This window comes from Falco biarmicus, chromosome 3 (assembly GCF_023638135.1).
Source record: "Falco biarmicus isolate bFalBia1 chromosome 3, bFalBia1.pri, whole genome shotgun sequence".
Classification (NCBI taxonomy): Eukaryota; Metazoa; Chordata; class Aves; order Falconiformes; family Falconidae; genus Falco; species Falco biarmicus.
In genome coordinates, this window is record NC_079290.1 from 116248180 (window position 1) to 116267316 (window position 19137).

At 39.1% G+C, this 19137-nt stretch overlaps 2 protein-coding genes across 8 annotated transcripts; both read left to right on the plus strand.

Annotated features, from left to right (window-relative positions):
* The first annotated feature begins 853 nt into the window (after positions 1–853).
* Positions 854–3720, plus strand: LOC130146034 (fatty acid-binding protein, liver). The gene is made up of 4 exons (XM_056331660.1): positions 854–986; positions 2009–2181; positions 2465–2554; positions 3610–3720. The coding sequence occupies exons 1-4, from the start codon at positions 920–922 to the stop codon at positions 3658–3660; spliced, it is 381 nt and encodes a 126-aa protein (XP_056187635.1). The 5' UTR covers positions 854–919; the 3' UTR covers positions 3661–3720.
* Positions 3721–6971: 3251 nt separating this feature from the next.
* Positions 6972–18769, plus strand: SRSF10 (serine and arginine rich splicing factor 10). Of its 7 annotated transcripts, XM_056331650.1 has the most exons (7): positions 7001–7299; positions 9388–9492; positions 11230–11333; positions 13603–13765; positions 14063–14116; positions 14287–14388; positions 17521–18769. In XM_056331650.1, exons 1-7 carry the CDS (start codon positions 7235–7237, stop codon positions 17537–17539), a joined length of 612 nt encoding a protein of 203 aa, XP_056187625.1. In that variant the 5' UTR covers positions 7001–7234; the 3' UTR covers positions 17540–18769. The 7 variants fall into 7 exon arrangements, with proteins under 7 accessions (XP_056187622.1, XP_056187620.1, XP_056187625.1 ...); XM_056331647.1 differs by having other exon boundaries at positions 6972–7299; positions 14066–14116; positions 14287–18769; XM_056331645.1 differs by having other exon boundaries at positions 6987–7299; positions 14287–18769.
* The last annotated feature ends 368 nt before the right edge of the window (positions 18770–19137 follow it).

The following is a 19137-nucleotide window of genomic DNA, read 5'->3' on the forward strand; positions in this document are numbered from 1 at the left end:
TAACTTGGAAAGGTCACCTACCTCTGGGATACAGACTCTATTTGAATTAAGCAATATAACTGCAAGACACACAATCTAATGGATGTCTTCCAAAATCAAGTCATACTTGTACAGACAGTAAGGAATATCACTCAATAGCTATAATGAGTGAGGAATTCTTGGTGTAACTGGTGTGAAGAAAAATAATACATCCTATTTGCTTCTTTCATTTCAGTCTCCAAACAATGTTTCATGTTTTACTTTACTTTAATCTTCTATGTATGCAGTGGTTATTAAAAAATAATAATAATAAACTGAATTTAATACAGATTTAGATGTCTGTTACTGACATCTACTGGGTAAAGTCACAACTGACCGTCCCACTCCAACATGATCTTCCCTGTCCTCAAGCAACTGGAGGCCCACAATTTTGGAAAAAATAGCTGTGGATTTTATTCCCATCGTTTAAGGTTCAAGTGCCCTTAGTAGACAATATTGTGATAATTAGGAAGTTCCTGCTGTAAGACAGTAATTACCTTGAATCTATTGTAAATTGCATCATTATATCTGAAGAATTCTATCCAAAACACAGAAATTGTAGTAAACATAGAAGTTGTGAACAAAAAGCACAACAAATTAATCTATGCAACTCTTTACAACAATTATGAATAATTACCTGAGTTCAGTAACCCACAATAAACTTAACATCTCAAGCCAGGTGGTCAAGGTAAGACTTTCTACAAAGCAGAATGAACTAGAGGTTATGATCATTAAGAACAAATAAAAGATTAATAATTGTTATCTCACAGTTAATAATTAGTCAGCCATCTCACAATTTGGGCTGGCCTTTCCCTTTCCATAAATAGCAACTGAATGACCAGGGAGAGCCCCCCACTTTCCTGCTAGTGTTGCTGCCCTAAACTGCATTATAGCATCCACAATGGCATTCAATGGAACCTGGCAGGTCTACGCTCAAGAGAACTATGAGGAGTTTCTGAAAGCTCTTGGTAAGTGTCCAGTTACTTTTGAAATAATTTGCTGGATTGCAACACACACTTTGCATGACATCTTTTATTACTGTATTTCTATGTTTTTTACTTTTGTTTGTATGACAAACTACCCCCTGCCAGGTAAGTCTGTTATGCCCAATTTGGAAATGAAAAGAAGCCAAAAAATCATTCAAATTGATGTAGAAAGGTTACAGATAACCCCCAAATCCCTAACATTAGAGGAGTCCCTCATGAAAGAAGACATATACCAGAAATCTACTTGTTTTGATTAACACATAACTTCTATAAATACACTTAACTAGAAACAAGTTGTCAGTGATATATACAGATTTCCAATATGCTATTCGTAGTGCAGGCACTTTCTACAGCACTAGTGATTAACATGTGATAGCTGTTTAGTGAGCCGTAATGGTAGTTACAACTTAGTATGCGCCTATAATAATAAAAATGCACTTACGCGCTTGACAAAAAATTCACATTGGAGTTTTTAAGAGTATATGAGAGATATTCAGCAGAACAGAATTCAGTTACAGTTGAAAAGCCTAGTCCAACAGTATGACACCTGAACCAATTCCCGCTACTGCTAAAGATGATACAGTCAAATCGTGCCGCAGACACCCTGATGAGGCAATCTGAGGCTACTCAGACTGTTGCAGCTCTGACTAGACAGATAACCACCACCTCCCATCTCCCAGGGAAGAGGTGAGTGAAACAAAAAACCCACACACATGGTTTTCATCATGGAGAAATGTTACCACATGGCAAGCTATTACTGAAAGAAGCAACTCATATTCTGACACAAGATTAATTAATATAATATCAAAATCTATGCAAACTAGATGGAATGGAACAATATGCCCATAGAGAAGTGAGTCCAGAACAGGCTTATCTTTTAACTTGGACATCACTTTTAATTATTGTTTTGTATCTTTTGCACCTTTATTGGAGAAAAGAATTTGCTATTTCATATCAACACACTACTTTGTAACAGAAAAAGTCCTTTTTTGCCTTTTTTACAGCACTGCCAGATGACATCATCAAAGTCGCCAAAGATATTAAGCCTGTTGTTGAAATACAGCAAAAAGGAAATGACTTCATTGTGACATCAAAAACACCCAAGCAATCTGTCACTAACTCTTTTACACTTGGAAAAGAGGCTGACATTACTACTATGGATGGCAGAAAGCTAAAGGTAATATATTTCAGGAATGAGGGCATCTCTGTATTTATCCTTCTCAGTTTCTGTGTATGAGTGAAACTTGTTTGTACCATTTCTATTAGCATACACTTCTATCATTTCAACAGAAACATTTCTTCTAACACTCCTATTAAAATGCTGTGGTCTCCAGCTTAAATTAGTAGATGTGATTATAAAATACCAAGATCATTTAATTCCCATTTACATAGTCCTCTACTTATTCAAATTGAATTGCAAAATGTAAAATTTTTTGTAATTTTTAAATCTGCTTCAACAGTGTACTGTGAACATGGTAAATGGGAAGCTTGTGTGCAAATCAGAAAAATTCTCTCATGAGCAAGAAATTAAAGGAAATGAAATGGTGGAGGTAAGTGTTAGAAAATAATGGCACATCAAGAAAAATGCTGAAGGAAAAAAATGTTCTGTGTTGATTAGCTCTTAGTGTAGGCTTAATAACTTCAACAAATCTGGCTCTAAAATTATCACATTACTTGCAGAATTCCTTACTGGTGCTTAAATCTGCAGATACAGAACCGCAGTTAGTGGAAAATTCTAATAGTATCTTTTATTATTCCTGTTTCTCATTAAAACCAACTGCCTTAGATGACTCTCCTTTAAACATTACTCATATATTTAATGCATCCTGCTCAACAAATCTTTTTATTAATTACTACCCTGGGGCCAATTCTAGGCACTGAAGTGTGAAGGGCTTTGGCTGCTGAGCATGTTGCAGAAAGGCTCCTTATAAATTCCTCTAGACTACTATAGCAGTGCTTTTACCCTTAGCTTTATCCACAGCATTACCTCTGAAAAGAAAGTAAAAGCCGAGTCAAACCCAAAAACTTGTAGTATGTTTGTTCCACCTACAATTGTTCAAAGTTCTTTAGTTAGTTCATAATTGTTCAGTACTGACAAAGAGCTTTTCTCTATAGACTTAAGCTCATCAGGCTTCTAAGAAGTATCCACTTGGCTAAAGACTACTACGAGAACGACAGCTAACTACATTAAAGTCGTATGTTTTGGACATACAATTTCCTAAGATCATTCTGGGTATCTCAAACTACTTTTCTAACATTGAGCAAGCAAAACATCAGGGAAAAGAACACATTACTATGTGGGACAGTGGATTTCTATTACAGGAAGCATGTCATTCTGGTAGTATCTGTGACACCACTTAAAAGAGAGTGATAATATAAATGTCATCATCAACTACATTTTTAGATTTTTCTCTCTTCAGAGCTGGTTATGCAAAAAATTTTCCTTGGTAGTTATAAACATATTTATAGGCAAGTACTGTAAATGTATTTTCTTGTGGAATAAGATGGATTTATATATGAATTGAAGAAACTCTAGCCAGCTAGTTACAAATAGATTTCCTGGAGTCTAAATAAAAAACAAGTTATGCATATTCATCTTCTACAGACTATGACTGTTGGTGGAGTAACACTTGTCAGAAGAAGCAAGAAAGTTTAAAGACAGATCACCTTCTTTGTGACACCTTTACATACCTAAAATAAAGTGCAGTTTCCACAAGGTGTGATCTTTGTTACCTGACAAAACAGTACAGAAAATAATGATTTCTACTCGCCTTTCACATATGCATCACTTTGCATTATTATAAAACTGTGTTCTCCCTGCATACACTTATAGATCCCTTCTATATGCCAAGTGACAGCAGTCTGCCTCCCAGACAACCAAACCTGCACACCAACTGGAACATCATGATTTATCATAATAACCCTTGGGAGCAGACAAAAGCTGATATAAATGATTCTTGATTTCTTACATACTCAGTCAACATATTCAGCTTTACCAAGAAAGCTTAGCCTTCTACTAAAACACTCTCTCTATAACCTAGCCAGTAAAGAACAATTAGATGTTTTTTAGCTGATAGAAACAGTAATATTTTAAAGGCTGTGAAGTATTTGTCATAAACAATTACGAAGTAGTAATAGGAATGACTGCTGTTAACTACACAAGAGTACAACTGAACAAAGATGAGGCACTACAAATGCAAAGGGTATTAAACATTCCAATTTTCAACATACTCCCAGTATCTGTCTGTCACAGTTCAAGTTTGTGAAACTCAAGTAAACTAGATCATTTATGTTCAGATTATGTGTCTCTATTAAGTATAAAATGCACAGGACCTGTGCCTATAACTATTTCTGTTCAGTGCTGATTAGATCCTACTATTCTATTCGCAGTCCTACTTCATACTTAAGCCATCACAAGTTTGTTAGAACCAGCCTTGGGTGTAAGACCTCCACGAAAAAGTTGCTGGACTGGTTATGGCATTTAAAATCCTCATGGGGATGTTCGAGTCCAATTAAGAGTGCTGAGTCTCCCTCTTCGTACACTAGAAAAGCAGTTTGCTGGGGGGGACATTGTGTTTTAGTTAATAATACTTGCAACACGATATAAGCAATCCGGGAAGTGTATTCTTATTCTGGGATAAGGCTGTCCTCATGGGGAAGTTTTACCGGCATAACCATCCAAGTATCATTGTGTTCATTTTGCTTCCCAGGCAGTACTAATGCTAAGTACACTTTTGCAGACTAAATTAGATTCCATGTGAGTTACACATAAATAAGATCAACGGAACAGAAGTCAAGACAGTGGTAAAACTCAGGGAGAAGGCTGCTTTAAAGCATTGGTACTGAAAAAAAACATGTAAGAGCTCGAAACACTTCTGTTTGGAAGTTGCTGGGTAACTGCTGCTAACTACACAATGAAACACTACAAAACAGAACATAGTTTTCCAACACTACATTTGCAGAACACTGCAAGTCTTCAGCGATCAAATGCTGCATCAGTAAACTGTAGGAAACAAAATACAAGACACTTCAGGTTTATTTCTGAACGAACACAAAGATCATTCATTGCTCTGAACAACACACTTAAAGCCTGTTACAAAGCAATTACTTTGATACATTCTGACAGAAAATGGGAATGATGTTAAAGCAAAATGTGAATATATTTGTTTGCTTTTAAAAGAAACATGAAGGTCTAATTTTGGTTCAATAACTACTCAAATATTCCCTGATCACTTCACATAATCTGCCTGACAGTCTTCCTGCTTCCCTATTCAACCCCTGATCAAAGACATCATGTCAATACATGACAACTGGTATACAAAGGCAGTTTAAGTATAGACCGTGGATACTACATACTAAAAATACATTCATCCTACATAGATCTTAAACTGATGCTAAACCATTTTAATTTGAAAGCACTAAAGTCCTAAAAGAATTTTTAAAAGAAAAAAGAAATCACCTTACTTACTTCACAATTGTGGCGATTTAGTGTTTCCAACACCTGTGCCAATCTTTTCAATCCAATGGCAGTATTCTTCTGCCACAGGGCATTTCAGATTTAGGTGGAATAGTTCAGTTCCTTACTTTGATGCAAAATGGTCAAAACCTGAAGGATTTTGATTGGATTGCAAACCTTGTCCCATTGCCCAAAATCAATCGTTTCTGAAAGACAAACTCTTACAGGTTTGGATGACTGCACTGGATCTTCCACAAAACCAAGTGACTTTTTCTGCAAAGGAGAGTATTTATAATCGTATTTGAATCTTGTTCAAGAGTGTTATTTCCAACTTGAAAAACTCTGAAAGGGTAATCCTGGCAGCAAGTATTTCTAGCCATCACTAAATTCCACTTTTCGGTGATTCCATTGTTTTTCAGAATGTCTACAGAAAAAAAAAAAATCTGGTTTGTGTCACACACTCCCACCATAATCCCAGTCTCTAATGTGCTTTCCTTGGCTTGATTTTCATGTTCTTTTGGTGACTTCTGTAAGCAGATCTGTGTATATATTGCACAAGGTAACAAACTCAACCTGCTGCTAGCATACTTCGTACAGAATAATGTTAACTGTAAATATTAAATGCAGAAAACATTGCCAGAGACCACCCATCTCTCTTCTGCAGAGTCCTGAACACAGACCACTGAGCATACAACCACCAGCATTTTCTTTTTTTCTAAAGAGCAGCATATGTAGTTGACATACACCTCCTGTGTCAGTGATGAAATTTCATCTGTCATTGAAAACACGTAGAAGCATCAGGCAATTCTGAGTGCGAGATTGCCAGGATATTAACAGCAAACATCCACACACCAGAGTTTTCATTCATATTCAGCCATTAGAAGTAAAAAAGGGAAAATACACTGGTGACAAGACATCAGGACTGCATTAACTCTTTAAGTCTTTCTCTCCCACCTGCAGTTTGCTGAAAATTCCTCGCATAAGCGAAGATTTGGACATGCTGCTTTACTGAACCTTTCATCAAATCACCTGTAACTCAGTCACAGATCTGCCATTTACCTGCCTATATACCTACTGGTGAGTCACACAGTAAGGTGTTAACAAAAAAGGGCTGGTCCTTTGCAAACAGCGCTGATCTACAACTGCCCGATGAAAACTCCCAGGGCCCAACAACGCTGTCAGTACCGGGTGATCCCACAAGCCACAGAGAAAGGCTTCGCACAGCCTGCCCTACAGCTCGACGCTCCAACTCGCCTCTGGATCAGCTTGTGGTGCTGGCCAACTGCACAAGAAGCGAGCCACAGCGCCCAGAAACGGCAGCATGAGGCAGGAGACAACGCGTCACCCAACGACCAGAGCCCGCCCTCCATCTTATCCGCGCGAGGAGCGCCGCTCCCGCCCTTCTCCCTCTTTCGGCGGGAAACGCGCGCGGCTGGGGTGAGCGCAGGACGCATGCGCGGGCAGCGCAGGGGGCGGGGGGACCCTCCCGCGCGGGCTGCGAGCGGCAGCGCATGCGCAGTGAGGGCAGGGCAGCGCTTGGCGCCGGCGGTTTGGGCGCCCCCCCCTCCCCTTTCTCCGCTGTTTCCCTCCTCGCGCGGAGCTCTCGCCGGAAGCCCCGCGGGAAGTCTCGCGAGAGGCGGCGGGCGGGCGGCGGTGGCGCTGCGTGCAGCTCCGGAGGGTCGCCTCAGCCGCTCGGCTCCCCGCAGCGCCTGGGCCCTGCTGTTCGCTCGTTCCCTCCCTCCCCCGCGTCCCCCACGCCGCCGCCGCCGCCGCCATGTCCCGCTACCTGCGCCCCCCCAACACCTCGCTCTTCGTGCGGAACGTGGCCGACGACACCCGGTGAGTGGGGGCGGGCGCCAGCGGGGAGCGGGGGCTACGCAGGCTTTGGCGGGCTCGCTAGGCCGCGCCGGGCGGCCGCCGCCGGAGGAGCGCGGGGGGTGCTGAGGGGAGGGGAGCGGGCGAGGCCGGCCTCTTCCCTTCTGCTGCTTTACCTTCCTCCCTGCCTTGCCTCCCTCCCGCGCCCTTCTCCATTTTCCTCTCCTCCTGGCTATGCTGCTCTGTTCCCCTCCTCTCCACGAGGATCGGTTTCAAAACAACGTCCAGACAAAACAAAGCTGGGCCGGAGCAAAGTGGAGCTCCCGGCCCCGCGTTTGAGTTTGTCCAGCGGGAGATCAAGGCGGGATTTGCTTCTCCACTTCGGTGCCCCTTAACCGTGCTGAGGATCGCTGAAGTTTTGAATGCTGTTTTGAAAAACGGTGATTGGTACTAGAAGGGAGAAACCAGCTCCTTGGCTGGGGGCGCCCCCAAAATTAAGGGTGTCGTTGGTGCCGCTAGTCTGGTAATTGCTGCCAGGTCAGGGGGAATGATCCCACGTTAACTGTTCTGTGTCGTGGCCTCTGCGGACGCTCAGCCTGGGGGGGGAAACAATGCATTTCCTCCATAATATCGTATTTCACCAAGATTCAGGACTAAATATTTGCAGCAGCTTGGTGAAATAACTTTTCATTGGGAATTAAAAGAATTTAAAAGTGTGTCTTGCACGCGTTCTTATTTATTGCTTAGGTATTTTTAATAAACTGCTGGATTTCTCCATTTCTTTTTGTAGTTTGCCGTGTCCCTTTTGTGTGTGTTCTCAGCTGTGAAACGTTTATAGAGCACATTAGTATAGAACGCGTGCATGAGAGCATTCACATTTTTACTTACTGTAGAATTCATATGGGAGTCCGTGTAAAGTCTAGTGTAAAATTCAAACGTGAGTTTTCAAACTTGCTGCCTGGGCAGCTTGCACCAAAGTTGTTCAGCAAATAACAATAGCGTGGGCACGATGGAATGGAATGAACATCATTGTGATCAAAAGCGTAAAAAGCTTCAACTTAAAAATTTTAAATTTTTTATGTGCAAATTTTTTTCCTCTTTCCAATAGTTTATTTTACTGTAAAAACAGTCAGGGAGGACGATTACTTCCAAACTTTTTAAAATAATGTGGATCCTATTGAGGCTTTCACCGTAAGCTTGTGATGAGGTGGTACATTGTTCTTAGAGGTGTTTTCATTGTGAGATCTTGATGTTGGTTGTCATAGTTCCCTTCTGCCCTCAATATACACGTTGTAGATTCCCAACCAATAAGAAAGAGAAATGACTAGTCGTAACTCTTTCATACCACATAAATATGGTATTACATCAATCTTTCTCATACAGTTTATTGTCCTCAATTGACACAAAAATACATATAAAGGAGCTGATGTGATTAAGAAATCTCTTTGTTGAGGAGACGATAGTTGTTCCAAGTATAGTTACAGATGTGTTGAATGGTTTTGTGCTCAGCTCTCTAAAGCCAACTGTTCGGAAAACCTATCCTCAGGGCATGAGTGGTTGCTTGCTGAAGTTTTGTTCTATTTGATGTGGTTGCAAGTATTGATTATTCTACGGAAATAACTTTGTGACTGGTTTATTCTCGTACTGTTTATTTGGATCTTACAGTTGATGTTTGCGTGTTGCAAAATAGTTGTCAAGAGTTACATGAGGTACTTGAATAACATTAATTCTTAGATCCTTCTTTTCACTTTCTGCCAACTTTTGCTAGTACATCCTGCATTGAATTGACTAATACGTGTCACTTCTCGGTTTACATTTCTGTTGCAGAGTTATGCTGAATGCTAGTTTCAAAATGCCAGGGTATATTTTAAGCATCCCAATTCTTGAGTGTTTCAGGAAAACCTAGTGTGTCACTTAACAGTGAACTGCTCAAACACTTTTTCCCCCAAAAAAAGTCTTGCTGTGTTCATTCTCTACCAGCTGCTTCCAAAAAGATGGGTAGTCGTATTGATTGTAAATTTAATCTTTAATTAGGACTTTTTTTTTATTTGGTGGATGTTTTATAACATCTTAAATAGTGAAAAACCATATAAGATATTTGTGATATTCTAGGTCTGAAGATTTGCGCCGTGAATTTGGTCGTTATGGGCCTATAGTTGATGTATACGTTCCACTTGACTTCTACACTCGTCGTCCCAGAGGATTTGCTTATGTTCAATATCCTTTCTTCAGATGGCTGATTAGTGAGGGGTGTTGAAGTTTGAAATTCAAGTTTTTGTAAGAGGTAACAAATCTAAATGAAAAAGCAGTTTACTTTTGTGTTGTATCTAATAAGTGTCTTCTATTGTGGTGTTTCATTATTTTTGAAGATTAACTTCTCTCAGTTGTTCTTTGACTTTTTGCAAACCTTAATTCGAGTCCAGTAATATAAAAGTTTGCTTATGTCACTGAAATTAATACTATATGATTTAAATGAAAATTTATCACTGACTCAAAATTGTCTAGCACGTTTTTATTATCACTGGTATGTAAGTAAACTTGTGCTTAGCAAACTGTGGCTGGTATTCATTGTTAATTTAACAAATGGAAACTGGAATCACTTGATCAAAATCAGATTGTATAAAAAATGAGGTGAAATTCTTTCTTTAATATTGTCCCCTAATTTACTGTCCTCTGTTGTTGCCTCAGAATGTAAAGCTGTACAGTAATGGCGACCCCAAAGAGAAAGCATGAAAGAACCTTTAGAGTAGAGTTCAACAATTAAGGCAAGTAGACAAGCCAAAGACCTCTTAAGGATCAGGCTTGAAGAGAAGGGAGAGTTTGGGAAAAGAAAAAATAAAGAAAAGCTGGAAGAAGGACAAGCCATAATGGGAGACAAAGCTTCGCTTTATCTACAAAAGGGGGAAAAGGTTGTTTTTCAAAGTAAAAGATAAAGCCATCTGTCATTTTTGGCCAAGCATCTCATGACAAGTCCTTCTGACAAGCACTTAAAGAGTTAAAGGTCAAGATGAAGTTGAATGGTGGCCAAGATTAAAGGAGTCATACCTGATGTATCCTACAGAATAACAGTTTTTCTTCTGTTTGTCATGTAAGCAGTAATTTGATGAATGATTCTGGTTTAGTCCATTGACAAAACCTGTGATATTTCTCTTGTGAGTGCTACTGTAACTGTGGTCTTGAATGAAAGTGCATTCGTTCTTGGTTTATCAAGATACGTACCTGCAAGGTGATCGTTTATTTTCTGCATAGTGATACTGATGATGAACTGAGCTGCTACAAGGAGAAAGGCAATTCATTCTTTCAGGTCACATAGCTGGAGGAAGGTGTGTGAATTACAGTAGCGGTCAGTCTTGTGGCTTAAAATTGGTAAAGTCTGTGTTACTGAACACCTGACCTGACCGACAGGGGTTTTAGTGTATGCTTTTATCTCAGACTGCTGATGGTCTGTATAGGTGTCCATGGCACTACAGAATTTAAACTTAAAATCAGTTGTGAAAAAAGGGAAAGCTGTATCCCAATTCTAAAGTTGATAGACACATGTTAATTTTTTCTGCTGGTATGCCTAACGTAATTTAAGAACTAGGAATTAATTTTAGTAAAGTCAATGTAGTGGAGAGAACTGAATGACCATTAACAAATTTATTTTGAAAAGGATACTGTTGGGTGTTTTTTTTTTCCTTACATAAGTACAAGTGGGAGAAGAAAAAAGTTAAAAGTATCGCGTAACAGCTGCTTGCTGATGGAGAAGTTCATGGTCATATTTTATTATAGGAGTTCTCAGATAGCTGGTGGTTAATTAAAAAAAAAATAGTTTACTAGTGTGTACTGTGGCATGACCAAAAGAACTTCAAACAACCCCATAAAACTGTAAAATTAGAAAATAACTTTTTTTTTTAATTTTAAACACCAAATCTGTAAACTCCTCAAATTCTCAAGTACCTTAACACTCACCACATTTGAAGATGTCCGTGATGCAGAAGATGCTCTCCATAATTTGGATCGAAAGTGGATTTGTGGTCGGCAAATAGAAATCCAGTTTGCACAGGGGGATCGGAAGAGTAAGTGCCTTGCATGTATTTCATCAAACTGTGATTTTAGCCTTAATGTTTAGTGCCAGGCAACATTGCGTGTGTTATTAGTTGTTGTGATATGTTCTTACTTGTGTATAAATAGTATGTGGATGTTTTGCTTTTTACCCAGTAACTATTAATGACTCATTTTAATTAAAAACAGATAACCAAGTACAACAGTCACTTACCACAATCTCAGTCTTGCTGCTAGCTGCAAATTCTTAAGAGTTTTCTATGCAGTTCTACGTGTTTCTGCAAAGAAAGCTTGACTGTGGAAAATTCTCTGGTAGAATGAGTAGCCCAGTTTTAAAGTATTGCAGTGTTTATATTGTGTTGAAGCAGATTAGGGTTTTTGTGTGTTAACGTTCCCTAGTACAGTCCAATTTCCAGCACTGAGAAAATGTCTTCATTTTTACTTACCTTCAGGATACAAGCAAATTTCAAGGTATCTCAATTCAACATGGCAGAGAAGTCTTCTGCACAGCTAATTGTAAAGAGAACTTGGCTCTTTTAAACCTCTTACTTGTGTACATATTCTTAATATATAGATAGATACAGACATAAAAACTAAAATGTGCCATTGGTATACCTAACACATACTTGTTGATCTAAACCAGGACTATAATACTCATGTGCAGCTGGGGAGTAAGAGCATCTTAAAGATCTTTCAGTTAAAAGCTATCAAAGAAACAACCATAACTGTCCAGGTTTCCCTCAAATGTGCACAATTAACTTTTATTGAAGTCAGTGAAAATTATATCCTCTGAAGGACAAATTGCTGTCCTGTATATAAACACTGGAATATCTAATAAGTTCTCCAAACAAAATTAAATAAATCTACCTTAGTGTTATAAACAGTGGCACTTAAAACATTAAACTTGTAGTCATTTGGTACAGATAGTGTTCGTTACATCATGGCATGTTTAAAATACTTTGAGTGTGGTCTTTGGGTTTGAATAAGAATGGGATTTAATACAAAGGAAAGATAGCAGTGCTGCTTCAAGAAAATGCAACAATAAGTTTGTTCATACTTCTTTAATTATTTTAGTAACTAAGTGTTGCCGTTTAACCCCAGCTGGTAACCAAGTACCATGCAGCTGCTCCCTCACTTCCCCCCCAGCGCTCCCGCACCCCAGCAGGATGGGGAGGAGAATCAGGAAGGAATGTAAAACACAATGGTTGAGACAAGAACAATTTAATAATTGAAAAAAAAAAAAATAAAAATACTACTATTATAACAATTACAATGGCAAGGAGGGAAAAGGGGAGAGGAATTAAATCCAAAGGGAAAGGAGAAAAGAAACGGAGTGATGCACAATACAGTTGCTCACCACCCACTAACCGATGCCCAGCCAGTCCCCCAGCAGCAGTTGGCAGGGCCTGGCCAGCCCTCCCCATGATGTCCCATGGTACGGAATACCTCTCTGGCCAGCTCGGGTCAGCCATCCTGGCTGTGTCCCCTCCCAGTTTCTTCTGCCACTCCGGTCTTCTCGCTGGTGAGGCCCAAGAAACTGCAAAGCCCTTGACTTAGTATAGATACCTAGCAACAACTGAAAGAATCAGTGTGTTATCAACATTGTTCTCACACCAAATCCCAAACACTGTGCTGCACCAGCTAGTCGAAGAAAATTAACTTTATCCCAGCTGAAACCGGGACACAAAACCACAGAGTGAATGTGCATTGTTGTATCGGTGCGGGGGTACTTTTAGTATTGCACTTCTCTTTGTGTGGCATCCATTGATGCTTCTGTATAAGCTGTCTGCTAATGATTAAAAGAAGACTGTGTGGTCAAGAAAATATGTGTTTAATTAGTTCGCTGTTAACTTTCACTTTTTGGGTAAATTCAGGAATGTTAGAATGTTTCGGTCATGGGTTTGGCCTGTCATGCTGGTTCCCCAGTGGCTTGAAATCACCTTAGCCAGTTCTGTGTTCTGGTTTTATGGAGCATTAGGCCTTTCTTACTTTTTCTTGGGGGGGGGGGGGGGGGGGGGGTGTGTTTGTTTTGGTTTTGGGTGGTGGCGTTTTTTCCCCTAGGTCTATAATGCCCACAAGGCTGCATTAATTTTTGTCCAGTAGTTAAAGCAGCAAAAAGCAAATGGCATAGGGCAGTCTCTCATCTGTCCTTTTCATAAACATCTCTGCTAGAATCATGAATTAGGTTTCTGCTAAACACCAAATGTATGGATTAGTAGTGTCACTAAAGGGAAAGTAGGGCATCTTTTTTAACTTAAAACGTTAAATTGCTATTTTTTACAGCACCAAATCAAATGAAAGCCAAGGAAGGGCGAAACCTATACAGTTCTTCTCGTTACGATGACTATGACAGATATAGGCGATCTAGAAGTCGGAGTTACGAAAGGAGACGGTCTAGAAGTCGTTCTTTTGATTACAGCTATAGAAGATCGTATAGTCCCAGAAAGTAAGTGTAGCGTGTGTTTGGCTTAAACTGCACAGCAGTCTGTTGGAGGAGAAACACCACATTGACTATTTAATTGTTAAAATTTTGAATAATCTTTTTCTATTGTGGGAGTAACTTGTGGGAGTTACATATCTTGCATGCTACATCAGATCAGAAATATTGAATGAAATGATTCTGTGTTTCACTGAAGAATAATTAAAAGTAAACGCACAGCTTGAAAAATAGTTGATTAAGCATTTGTATATATATATACATAGGTATTTGTCACCGTTTACTTTTTCTGATGTACCTTTTTAGCAGTAGACCTACTGGAAGACCTCGTCGTAGCAGAAGCCATTCGGACAATGATAGGTAAAACACTTTTTACACCCTTTAAATTGAAAACTAGATGACTGTATTTCTTTTACTATAGGTTTAAAAAAAGTTTCTCCTGCAAAAACGGTAAACAATTTTTAATGTACTAGATGTCTAAGAATAGTGTTTTTACATTCAAATCTCCTCTCTCCCCTTTATTCTGATAGGTTCAAACACCGCAATCGATCTTTTTCAAGATCTAAGTCCAATTCAAGATCACGATCCAAGTCACAGCCCAAGAAAGAAATGAAGGCTAAATCACGGTCTAGGTCTGCATCTCACACCAAATCTAGAGGCACCTCTAAAACAGATTCTAAAACACACTATAAGTCCAGCTCAAGATATGAAAAGGAGTCGAGAAAAAAAGAACCAGCTAGATCCAAATCACAGTCAAGATCACATTCTAGATCTAGGTCAAAATCCAGATCAAGGTCATGGACTAGTCCCAAGTCCAGTGGCCACTAACAGTGTATTCATGTTGGTTTTAGGCATGTAAGATTCATTTACACACAGTTCAGTTTACTTAAATTATCAGGAATATGATGTTGCAACAGTGCTAAAAAATATTTTCTCTGTCAGTTTTCCCTGTAGCCAACAATGGTTAAAATTAAAACAGTGTTGAGAAGCCACTGAGAGGGAGTGAGAAAGAGAGAGAGAGAATGTCCATTTGGTTAAATGTCATGGGCAGCTACTGATCTGGTTGTGGTGTCTCTTATGTATATTTTTGTAAAGATTTGCATTTTTAATGCTTAGATATTGGTGATGACTTGATTGATCGTAACTTGCAACATTGTCCTATTAAAAATGTCATACCCGTAGAGAAATTGGTACCGGTTTGTGCTGAACAGTTAAACCCACTGTTTAACTTGTTCTTTAATGCTAAACTTTGTGATAAAATGGAAAACTGGACAGCTGTAGTGCAACACTGACCGCTGTGAAATGCAGACTGGCAATTTTATGTTTCCATTGTTCAAAGGCAGGTTTCTGTGTTCTCCATGCCCACTGACACAAGTAGGTTGGTAAATGGAGCTCTACGGAGAGAGATATTTTTGAGCTTTCTCTTTAACCCTGCTATCTGGAGAGATGGTACTAACCTTGCATGTACTACATGGGGAGAGAGTTGGTCTTGGAAGACTGTGCAGAGATTGTGCAGTGTCGTGACCTGTCAGGATAGAGGCTTCACTGCTTTTGACCTGGCTGCTAGTACTAAATGTGTGAGGGGGGAGGGGGGAACCACCTTGAAATGGAAAATTAAATTCAGATTTCAGCAAATGGCAGAGCAAGTAAATATTAGGTTGTGTGTACATTTTATGCAGTTTTTGTATCTATTCTAAATTTTAGTGAGCAGTTAACCATAAAATTGCTTAGTTTTCCTGCTGTTAGATACAAGTAGATCGTTTCGAGTTGTGTGTGTACAGTATATAAGAACTAAACTTTTATGCCAATGACTCCTGTGGTTAGTTGGTGTATTCATAGGTATAAAACTGTAGCCATCTCTCTTCCTGAGTAACAAAGGCTTGCTTTTACACATCAAAAAGTATTTGGTCAAGCAAGTCTAAATCACTTCTTCCTCAGAATGGATAGTGGTTTGGTTACAAGGTTTCATTTTACTTAAGAACAAATGTTTGAAGTTGGATATGAACAAGAGCTGCATCTCTAGCTATTTAGTTTATCACTAATACAGTATATTTAGTAAATTGAATGTGAAAAATAACAAAACCAGTGTGTAATCTTACCAGTATTTCTCTAGAAAGCAAGATAATTTGTTATGAAAATGGCTTTTGGCATTGTTTTTTCTATTTACCTTCAAAAGCCAGCATCAAACACCTAGTGTTCCTCTCTGTCTTATGTAGTAGCATATAAAGACATTGATTTCAGAAAGTTCCTTTTTAGAGAAATGTTTTAGGTTTTGGTTTTAGTGTTTCCAGCAGGGCCTTTACAAAAAATGCAGATGGCTTTTAAATATTGGCAGTGGAACGTGCTTAGGGGGTTGATCCTAGAATCTTTGTACATTTGATAGTATTTCTAACTTTTTCTTTACTGTTTGCAGTTAATGTTCATGTTCTGCTATGCAATCATTTATATGCACGTTCCTTTAATTTTGTAGACCTTCCTGGATGTATAGTTTAAAAACAGCAAAAAGTCTATTTAAAACTGTAGCAGTAGCGTGCAGCTCTAGCAGAGGAAAGTTGTGGGATTAAACTTTGTATTTCCTTTCTTATAGAGGCTTCTAAAAAGGTATTTTTATATGTTCTTTTTAACAAATATTGTGTACTACCTTTAAAACATCAATGTTTTGATCAAAATAACTAAAGACCCAGCTTATTTTCTGCTTGCTGTAAATTTAGCAAACATGCTGTAATAAAAAAATGAAGGAAATACTGATCCACTGGAATTATTGTAGCTTTAGAATTTGACTCCAGAGCATGGTTAGGAGTAGAGCTATGCATCCCTTATGGAGTAAAATCCTTACTATGGTATTTCAGTAAAGTCAGGAATTTATCGTTTAATGTCTGAATAAATGCCATTTCACATTTTTTAAAGGGGTACTAGACAAGATAAGAATGATAAGCATAGGTTTTAATCTAATGTATTGAAATTTCTTTTCCGTTAACTTCCATTATTGCTGGATGGACTGCCCTATGGTTATAATTCAGATATTATTAGCCAGGTTATGAACTATTTAAAATCAACAGCTGAAGATCCATATAGAACCAAATTTCTAGTATCACCGTATCGATTTGTATTTGCCATACGAAAAATGGCACCAGCAATCGTTCTCTAGAAGGTGGCAAAACTTTGCTGGTGACGTTTAAAAATTGAGCTGCCTCCTGGCGCTTCTGGTATATACAGCTGGTTCTTCTTATGCCGCTGAAGGAAAACAACTCTGACAAGCACTTAATTGCTTTGATAAACCCGCTCCTACACTTTGGAAGTTGAGCTGCGGTTGTCTCATAGCTTTCTGCTTGTAACAGCAGAAAACCCCACCCTTCTTCAGCTTTCTTATGAAGAAAGACTATATGAATATAGTCTTCGTGACTAAAATCCTGCTGAAAAGCAGTCCGCCTGCCTGTGTCGTGGGGAAGTGTGGGTTTGTTTTTGTCAGCAACCTGCAAGGGGTTGCTCTAAGTAATGTTCACGTTAGTCCGGCCAGAGCTACAGCTGGATGGGTGGGGAGGAGGAGGGAGAACATCTTTGTGTCCAGGCTGAGGTTCTAATTTGAGACTGCAGAGTAACAGTAACTATACCTTAACTATTTTGTCAGCATGTCCTTATGTTGTGTGCCTCAACATTTATGTATAGCACAGTTTAAATTTTTTTTTTGTTTTGAAAATCCAATTCATCATTGCAAGTATAATGTAGTATCTGACAGTTCTGATGGTTCTTTCTTTCTCTCCCAGAGGTAGGACTAAACTTTGACTTGACTTGTGTATATGAACAAGCCAGAAAAGCCGAACACAAACCCACGATGTTTCAAGAGTGCATGAATAAAGATGTTGTCCTAGTTCTTGCTCCCATGGAAAAATTGTGAAGAAGCTGTTCTGTGGGCCTTTCAGTTGGGGACGAGTTAGCAGGATGTGGCCAAAAGGGCAGGGAATGTTTACGCATTCATGCAAGTCAAGCCACAGCCCATCTAGATAACATCTCCCTTCCTTGGTGCAGGAATCCTAATCCTGCTCTAAAAAAAGCGGGAGCCTGTCTTGTGCAAGCTACCTGCAGGTTATGCACAGCTGGAATGCAAGAACATAACGCAGGCTACAAAAGATCATGTATAGGCATCTTTCTTTTGGAGTCTCAAGAACGGTGGGAATTATGTTTTTCTGTGGTAAACTAGATTTTGTCATTCCTGCAAAATTTGTAGAATTGAAGTAGTGTGTAAAAAAAAAAAAAAAAAAAAAAAAATATTCTGCTGAAAGTAATGGCTGTGCTCCAAAATATCTGCAGCGTATTGATTTATCTCAGCAGTAATAGAAGGCTCTATTGGAACTTCTTTTTCACCAAAAGTCCATGCACCCAACCGATAATTAAAAAAAATAATCTTAAATTTAGTGGTTAAGTAGCTGGGTGTTTAAATTAGGGACTATAATAGACTGGTCTCTGAAAGCTAAATGTTATCCTTTCTATGTCTTTTAAAGATGTTTAAATGTACAGTATAATGGCTTTATTCAAAGTGGAACTTTTCAATTTAAATGTTACTTTTAGCTCTCTTCTTGGAAGGAGCACTTTTTCTTACTGTTTAGTCTGGGGTAACAGCTTGAAATATGTTCAGAGAAGGGCAATTGGATTGATATACATCACAGCACTGCTACTTGATTTTTGGCAGGGATGTTGCAGATTAACATTTCGAAGTACAAAGGGATAAATTTACACATTTTTAGGACATAATCACCCATTAATAATTGCTGGTTTTCTCCATTTATCTTGTAACTTGCTTAAAAAAGTCTGTAGTCCATTGCTATAATATTTGTCTAAAGATGCTCTTACTGATGAGACTATTCTAGGAAGGGAAGACTATGTACCCTGTAGTGTGTTTGATCAAAAGATGCTGATGTTTTTTATTCATACACATCCTTTCTTCTTGAGTTTTGTGTTCCATCTGTGCAAATAACCCTGTGAATTGGGAATAAAATGTACAAGTTTTGACTATAACTTTGAGAGCACCTTCTGACTCAATTCCTACGAGCCGGAGCCTGGTGGAGGCTGAGCACCAAGCACTGCGCACCCAGGGCAGAGCCAGCGCCCAACTCCTCCGATAAGCTTGAAGTTGCACCTACTCAGACTAGAGCTTGTCCCACAGGCAGGCTGGGGGGGGTTTTGTGAGCGACCTTAGTGTGAATTTTTGAGCTCCATGTTCACAAGGCCCTGGCAGGGTGCGAGCGCGAGGGCTGTAGTTCAAGAAACCTTCTTTGTTATGATTCCCAACTTGTGATGCTCAGCCTGCCCCTTCCTGCCAGATAAAAATAATGGTAGAGTTTCCTGCTGCTTAAGGATAAATACATTCAACACTCAAAAGCCTC

Bases quoted from the DNA above. Each gene is read 5' to 3' on its own strand.
- SRSF10 (XM_056331645.1), top strand. From the start codon at position 7,235: ATGTCCCGCTACCTGCGCCCCCCCAACACCTCGCTCTTCGTGCGGAAC. The intron at 9,493-11,229 runs ATATCCTTTCTT...AACACTCACCAC, and splicing joins AGAGGATTTGCTTATGTTCA to ATTTGAAGATGTCCGTGATG. The intron at 11,334-13,602 runs GTAAGTGCCTTG...TATTTTTTACAG, and splicing joins TGCACAGGGGGATCGGAAGA to CACCAAATCAAATGAAAGCC.
- LOC130146034 (XM_056331660.1), top strand. From the start codon at position 920: ATGGCATTCAATGGAACCTGGCAGGTCTACGCTCAAGAGAACTATGAG. The intron at 987-2,008 runs GTAAGTGTCCAG...CCTTTTTTACAG, and splicing joins GGAGTTTCTGAAAGCTCTTG to CACTGCCAGATGACATCATC. The intron at 2,555-3,609 runs GTAAGTGTTAGA...CATCTTCTACAG, and splicing joins AAGGAAATGAAATGGTGGAG to ACTATGACTGTTGGTGGAGT.